This window comes from Geospiza fortis, unplaced genomic scaffold (assembly GCF_000277835.1).
Source record: "Geospiza fortis unplaced genomic scaffold, GeoFor_1.0 scaffold112, whole genome shotgun sequence".
In the NCBI taxonomy this organism is placed as follows: domain Eukaryota; kingdom Metazoa; phylum Chordata; class Aves; order Passeriformes; family Thraupidae; genus Geospiza; species Geospiza fortis.
Window position 1 is genome coordinate 3243876 of NW_005054298.1, and position 8453 is coordinate 3252328.

Here is an 8453-nt window from a genome sequence, read left to right on the forward strand (position 1 = left end):
AAAGAGTGCAAACAAACCAAGACTCACTGTTTGTGAGTCAAACAGTTCTCACCCAGTAGGAGCTCCTGGCTGTGCAGCATCAGCCAAATATTGGGGGAAGAAAATTATAGGTGGTAAAGGATGGTTGATCCGTGTTTGCTCAGAAAATGAGATGTATGTGTTGATTTTGTTCAGATAGATATATTAAATCAACAGCTCTGCACCTCAGCCTGCAGAACCATTTTAAGGAATTTTAGGGAAGTTCTCCAGTTTATCCTCTATGTGGGACTTGTTCTTGGAAAGGTGTAGCAGATTTAAGGACTGGACTAGGGACAGAAAAACAACAAAGCCAGCTACAGCCACCAAATATATTATCTTCCTATGCACAGGGGTCCAAAAGGCAGAGAAATATACCAGAAACCCCTGGGAAAATGGACATTTTATTGTCCATTTAAATGGACAAAAAGATTTAGACAGTGTGTGGTTTATGGACCTCTGGGCAGTCTGTAGATTGTGTGACAAAGAGTTCTAAAGAAATGCCCTGAGAAAATTGTGTGAAACCACTTTCTTTTTAGAATAGTTGCATCAGAATAAGTAGTAACTTTATGTGCCAGCCACATCCACTTTTCTCCCAAAATTTCAGCTTAATTTTGACAGCGGCAGTTGCTCCAGAATGGAAGCTCCAGGGCTCAGATGCTGATAGAGACTCTTCTTCATATTCATGTTCGTTCTACTCCCAAGTAGAACTCAATGAATAATGATCAGATGGATTAAAACTGTTCACATATTAGGATACAGATTTCTTTTTCCTTAGGTCATACCCAGTTACTTAAAGCCAGCCCTGTAGCAGAAATTTCTCTGTCCATTTGCAGGTTATTTTCTGACTCATCTGCATAGTTTTGAAAAATACCCTCAGAGCACCTCCTTAAGCTGGGTTTCTCAATCTTTTTTCTTTTTTCTTTTTCCTGGAGGGAAAAAAAAGTGTTTTTCATTAAAATAGGGGTGTTTTTTTTTTTTGATCAGCAAAATTATTGAAACACAGGATGCAGCTTGAGGCTGGGAAGGGTTGGAGTGGCTTTTGTTTGGTTTTGTGCTGTTTCATTCTGGATAACATTGCAGTCTGTATTTCTACAAGGTTTCTCCAGTTTGTTTGCATCATGCCTTGTGCTGATGGTGTGTGTTTAAGCAGATTCTATGAAGGATGTCTGCAGTAGTGACATACATAATCTCCATGGGTTTATCCAGTATTACATGTTCAATGTTAAATTATTGAGGCAGAATGTATCCCCATTGTCTGGTGTGAAGGTTTTATGTGCATCATTAAATCAAAACAAGCTTTTAAAAGTTAGAAGATCAACTGGAATGAAGAACAATAAAGACATGGATGTTGAAAAATTTTGAAAAATATTTTTTTTATAACTGTTACTATTTCAGGATTTTTTTTGCTTTGGTTTCTTTTTTCCCAATAATAGTTATGACCAACATGTAAAAAATGGGTGTTTAAGCAGAGCAACAGTACACCTCAATTATAAAGTTGTGAGCAACTCTTGATAGAAATAAAATGTTGATTTCCAACGTTTAACTTGCTGACATACAGTTTTCATAGCAAGCTCTTTACAGGGTGTGTGTGATATACCCCCAGCTAATGTAAATGCTGGTGGTGCTTCCTTCCTGAGACATGCACTTAAATATATTTCAGTGTTTCTGAAGTATGAGATTTAGGGATAACACAATCATTTAGTAACATCTTGCCCTGTTCCCATTCCCAGAGCTGCTCCCCAAGTGCCAGCAGATGAATTGCCAGCACAGATGTGCCATCACCAGGAACGGCACCCGCTGCTACTGCGGGGATGGATACGAAACAAGCACTGACGGGAGAAGCTGCACAGGTAAACAAGAAATTCCGTGTAACATCAACACTCAGGTGTCTCCATGGATCCCTGCTGGCTCTCAGGGCCAGGGAGCTGGTGGACAACCAGCACAGCAACGTTGCTTCCTCATCCTTCTTCAAAGGCGTTGGTCAGGGGCAAGCATGGGCTTTTGGGGCAGGGAATGGGAAAGAGGGTCCCTAAAACGAGAGTCAGGACCTCCCTCCTGGCTCTCTGATGCTCCTGTGCCCCAGCAGCAGCTCCCCTGAAGTCACAGAAGGATCAGTGTGTTGGGGTTTTTCACAAATAGGATAGGACTGTTGGGATATGTTCTTTGAGCTTTATTGTAATCAGCCTCATTGCTCGGTTGAGACAATGGGAAGATGGTAGCAGCTTGTGTACTCATGGCCAGCAGCCAAAGGTTTTTCTTTGTTACAGAGTGTTTTGAAAACTTTCTAGCCAATAGCATATTGCCAAAGCTTACAGACAGTTGTTCTAGCCAATCACTAAAAGTTCAGGTATGCCTGCTTCAAACAATGTTTGCTTTAAGCATCATCTTTCCTTTACTATTTCCCACAGCTCAGCCAGACTGGAGGAGTTATGGAATTACAGCTCAGTTGTGTGAGCTGCTCTCTCTCCACACCTCCCCACCAGGAGAGCCTCTAAAACTTGAAGTGTTTCACCTCATGGCCATGAAGTCACACCTAGATTAGAATTTTATAAATGAACCCTCCCAAGGTCACACAATTTAGCTGGGAACATTATTTTGGAGTAATTAATTGTAGACTGTTCTCTTCCATTTTTGAAATATATGACGTCTTCATTCTCTATCCAGGTGTTTGTTTCTTGCTTGTTTTTTTTTTTTTTTCTCTATTAACAATCATATTGGAGTTCTATGGCCCTATGGATGTTCTCACTACCAATCACTTCTCTCTCCAACTAAAAGTACTGAGCCATATTCTCCATAAATATAATTTATTGTAAGTTCTTTCTCTCTACGGTTGTCATGTTTTGTGATTAAAAATATATCTCAGGAAATAATTTGAACGGTGGACTTTTTTAGAATGTCAATTTATTACTTAAACCCTCAACCACTGTTAAATAGCATATCTTGATTTTATGGTATTATTTTTATACACCCTAGTTGAGAAAAATGTTCTTTATATTTATTAGAGGAGTATATAGTTTTTGATGTTGGATGGTGGTTTAATGGAGACGTGGTGACAGCTCATTTAAGGAACTGTAAGACATTGCCAGCATAAATAGGTTGAGAAGGGTAATCAATTACTTGCTCTCCTGAAATGTTGCTCCATTCATCAACCCTGATAACTAGTGATCTCTACTGCTAACAAGGACCCAAATGTCTCCCTGACATGATGCAGGCATTGGAGACTACTTGAAATAATGAAGGTTTTATCTTTCAAAATTAAGAGCTATTGAACTTGAAAACTCCTGCCCTTCTTTCTGGCTACTTGAGTGATTTCAACAGCCAACATCCCTGATAAATTCATGGTTTGGGAAAGGAAAAACATCAGGCCTCCCACCAAAATGATTCATGACTTATAAAACTCGCTTAGAATACTCAATTTTATTGAATTTCTTTCTTTTTTTCCTAATCCCTAAAGTAGATCTTGTTAATGTCCCTTTAGATGTGAATGAATGTGACACGTATGGAAGCTGTAGCCAGATGTGTGTAAATACAGATGGATCCTACACTTGCAGCTGTGTGGAGGGTTACGTGCTTCAGCCTGATAACAAGTCCTGCAAGGCCAAAAATAGTAAGTTTTAACTTCTTTGTTTTTACCTTCCTGAAAATATTTTGTGGTTTGGTCCTGGAGGATTCATATGAAAAGACAGAGATGAACACAGGTGAGATGAACTTTCCTTTACTCCACTACAAAGAGCTGCACAACAAGCTTAGAAAAAATATATTCACTTATTAAGACAATACTCCAAGGGAAATATCAAAAGCTATTATCTGGATATTATTAATTAAAGGAAAATACTCAATTCAGCCAAGATTAGAAGAGTTCCCAGTTTCCCTGTTCATAAATAAATCAAAGATTTTCCTCACACAAACAAAAAAAGGCTGTTTGCTTTGGGAAGACAATGGAGACAGGGGAAATGATCATGAGGTAATTGTACCCTTAGGATGAAAAAAGACATGAGATTGCTTTGTCCTTGCATCATCCCAAGAGGTGAATTTCCTGATATACATATTCACATGAGGCTTTTTGTTGCTTAGTGCATGTTTTCATTACTTATAGTGGATTGGGTATTTGAGGAAATTAGTCAATTGTGCTTAATGAGGCAATATAGTACACAGTGTTTTCTTATTCAGCGTAATGAATTAACAATGCTTTTATATTAAAACACAAAAAAAGTTCCTTAAGGAATTCTTCAACATCCACAGTACTGAAGCATGTGCAGCTGACTATGAAGTCATGTTTATTGTGTATATATTTTAAGGCTTCCTTTTTGTAACTATTTCACCATCAGAAAATAGAAAGCTCTAGTGATGATTTTGAGGATTCCTCACCTAAAGAGCATTACTAAATGTGCCCATCCTTGATCGCCACTAGGAGTTAAAGAGTGTTTTCCTGCTTATACTGTTTTTTCTTGATCCATACATGGACATTTTTTTTTAAAAAAGACCTCGAAGTCTTGTGAGATAAGTCAGCCCATGCAAAGTAAAAATAATTTATTATTCTTCTTTCTCTACCTCATGAAAATCAAACATGTAATTCTAGATCAGGAAATCCTCATGGTGCCAGTACTGGGCTTGAGGATGACCCTTTTATTTTCCCTTTTTACACACAGAAAACTGAGTAACAACTGAGAGTTGTAGTTAGCTGTTGGTGTCAAGATGAAACAAATCACATTAATAAGAGACTTCTCTGCAGTTTTTGCTACTTTATCATGTTTATTTGACAGAAGTTTTCACATTTTTGGTATTCTCAGAAAGGAATCACTACTCATTAATCAAAGAAATCCCTGTAGGATAATACAAACCAGGGTCATGGTGCTGCACAGAAATGAGTGTTCCCCATTACTTTAGATTTTTTGAAAACAAGCTAGGTTTGGATCAGAAGAACAGAATCCGAGGAAAAAAAAAGCAGGTGTCTAAGGAAATACGAAACCCAGCCCTTAGAAAACCTATCAATTTTTATCCTTAAAGAACCTAAAGCAAATAAGGATGGAAAAAGAGCAGCCTCTCTGCTTTGTCGACATTTGGCAAAAGTAGTTGTCAAACAGATGAAGAAAATGAGCTGAGGAGCATTCAGCTCTGTGTGTAAAAGCTGTGAGAGATAAGAAGCAGCACTAGAGCTGAAGGCTGGGCTTTCTGTGCAGCTTTCGACGTTAATAACAGCAGATCTGCTCTGAATATGAATTTCCATCCACGCTGAGATCCTGGGCACGACACAACCCAGAGCACCAAACACCCCAGCTGGCTCTGGGAGTGAGCTGGGAGCTTTCTGAGCACTGAGGAGAGCGTCGGAGGTTTGCACCAACAGGATGGGACTGCTGGGACACATCCCTTTAGCTTTATTGTGGCATCAGCCCCATTTCATGGTTGAGACAATTGGAAAATGGCAAAGCTCAAGTCTTGCCAGCAGCAGCCAAAGATTTCTTTGTTACAGAGCATTTTAAAAACTTTCTAGCCAATAGCATATTGCTAAAGTGTGGTGGTGTGCAGGGGTCCCAGGATGAGGGAAGTAACAAGAATATTGACTCCGGTTTCAGGAGGCTGGTTTATTATTTTATGATATATATTACATTAAAACTATACTAAAAGAATAGAAGAAAGGATTTCATCAGAAGGCTAGCTAAGAATAGAAAAAGAAAGAATGATAACAAAGGTTTGTGTCTTGGACAGAGAGTCCAAGCCAGCTGGGCTGTGATTTGCCACTAATTAGCAACAACCACATGAGACCAATCACAGATGCACCTGTTGCATCCCACAGCAGCAGATAACCATTGTTTACATTTTGTTCCTGAGGCCTCTCAGCTTCTCAGGAGAAAAAAATCCCAACGAAAGGATTTTTCAGAAAATGTGTCTGTGACGCTAAATCTTACAGCTCATTGCTCTAGCCAATCACTGAAAGTTCACATGCACCTGCTTCACACAATGCTTGTATGCGTTCCATTAACAATGCACAATACTCCATTATTCAGCTTAAAACCTTCTGCTATCTTGCTAAGCACATTTTTCCAAATTTTTTCTGTAGTCTTCTGTAGACTGTTTTTCTGTAGTCTTAAGGTCTGTCTTAGCCAAGGCTAAAACTCAAACTATTGTTTCATGTCCTTGCTTGCTGTACTACTGTAACTTTTCTACTTTCGGGCTTTACAGTCACAACTAGCTATAAGTCCTTTACTCTTTCTGAGACCTGCTTTCGCAGCTTTCTAGAAATCTTCTCGCCTTTCCTGTTTTCCCCACGAGGAGCCGTGAGGTGCTGAGCAGGTGACACTAGGTACCTGCAGGAGCCCTGCCAGGGCTGGGGACAGTGTGGTGACCCCGCAGGTCCACCAGCTGCTGGGTGGCCTCAGAGCCTGTCCCCTCTCAACCCTCTCTGCACAATTAGCAGAGATCTCCCCAAAATCTGCTCCTTGCTGCCCTTCAGGCAGCCAAACTCTCAGCTGGGAAGGTGCTGAGGTCTCTCCCTCATTAAATTCTGCATTTTCTTCCTCAGCACAATTAAATAACTCCGGAGCTGAAAGCTTTTAGCTGCACATTCCCTTTGGGAAAGATGTTAAAATGGGTATCAAAACAGCTGGGGGCTCACTGTGGGGTTTTTTTTCCCCAGACTTTTTAAGCATATTTTCTTTCATGAATAAAGAGGCAGTTAATGGTTTCTTCTGAGGTGAAAATGAAACAAAACAGAGGTTTGCTGAACAGAATTTAAGAACTTACTTGTTTACCAGGTTTTTATGCCTAAATTGCAAAGTCTGCATGTGATGAGAAGAGTATTTAAGGAAAGAAAATTACAGAATTGGGAATATCTAGCTGAGGAAAAGAAATTAATCTGTTATACGAAAGTTCCTGGTATGTTTTATATCTCCAAGGCCAATCTACAGAGAAATGCTGTGTGGTAAGAAACATTTGTCATGTAGATAAAGTGGGATGAACTGATAATGACTAATGAAAAAAAAAATCTAGCTTTTAGGAAAAAAAAAATCAGTCCTGTTTAACTGATTTGACAACACAATTTTCTTGTAAAATCTCATGAAAATAAGTTTTAAAACTTCAGAAATAAAACAACTCATTTTTGAGGTACATGATGGTTAAACATCAAAAATAATGTAAAAAAAATTGGACTTCTCAGTATTTTTTCAGATTTTTATGTGATACATATATTGGTGACAGCAAAGCTCTTATGATTTACAATGTATACCCCAGGAAAAGGGGGTTGAAGATGTTTGTAAACCCTGAATTCTGGAGTTTAAGCATTTCATATCATTGTGGTGGAAAAAATAAAAAATGCTGGCATTTCAGAGGGTTTTTTTCAGATGAGAAGTCTGTTGGCAGTGCAAAACACCTTCATTTCTGATTTGTTGTGGCATCACTTATTGATCTGTATTTTAGACAAGATCAGGTAGGAGGGAAATGCAAGCCTTTCATCTTTTCACTACTCTATCTTAAACATAATTCAAAGGAGGATGCTTTCATTTTAGTCAAGAAGGATGAATCATAAAACTTCCCTGGATTAAAGAGCTATTCACATCTTATCTTTCCTATAAAATGAAAAAAAAAAAAAAGAAAAAAAGAAAAACTTGTGAAAATAACACCCATGAAGTCCACTTGTTTGAAAAGCTGCTGTCAGCTCGCTGGAACTCACCCTAAATCTGTCCACTAAACTTTTAAGCTGTGTAGAATCTGTTCTCCAGGAACAGACAAGCAGTTTTTGTGAGAGTGAAGACATGATTTTTTTTTTTTTTTTTTTAGTATCTCCTGTTTTTCATCTGCATTATGCTATACAGTAAGGTAATTTATATGTTTTTATGAAATATATATATTTTGTACTGGTTTATTATCAGTACATTATATTTTTCAAATTTTGAAATCAGCCTTTATCTGAGCAACACCGAAGGAAGCAGGTAATCTACCCTACTGTGCAAAACCAGGATTAACTGCTTTAATCCATTGAATTATTTAATGTGTTTATGCTTTAAAAATGCAATTGCAAGGCCAGTAATCCAGTTTCTGTATTTTTAATGTGTAATGGTGCCTGCTGAGCAGAACCTCTTGGCAATGCCACAGGTCCTTCCAGCACCTTTGTCTGCAGCCAGGTTTGATTACAACTGCTGCTCAAGAGGCTTGAACTGAATTCCTTTTAAGAATTCCTTTATGTCTTAGACCCTAATACCAAAATACAGCCTTTCTCTGGAGTTTAGTGAGGTGTTAAATCCTCGTTACAGTTTTCAGGAGGTCAGTTCAAAGAAAAGATCTGGTTCTCTCTCCCAGCCCTAAACCACCTGGCGGCTTTGAAACCGCAAACAGCTCCTGTGAGCTGCCTTCTCTTTGAGGCTTTAGATATTGCAGACTCTGGAAATATCCAGCTTAACACGCAGAATAAGAGGAAAAAAGATCATAATAAAGGTCTTTCC

At 38.6% G+C, this 8453-nt stretch overlaps 1 protein-coding gene across 1 annotated transcript in view; it reads left to right on the forward strand.

Annotated features, from left to right (window-relative positions):
- Window positions 1-8453, forward strand: part of LRP1B (LDL receptor related protein 1B) — a 481313-nt gene that overhangs the window by 183490 nt on the left and 289370 nt on the right. The window contains exons 4-5 of the mRNA XM_031057232.1: window positions 1749-1868; window positions 3497-3625. Coding sequence (XP_030913092.1) covers window positions 1749-1868; window positions 3497-3625 — 249 coding nt within the window. The remainder of the gene's footprint in view (window positions 1-1748; window positions 1869-3496; window positions 3626-8453) is intronic.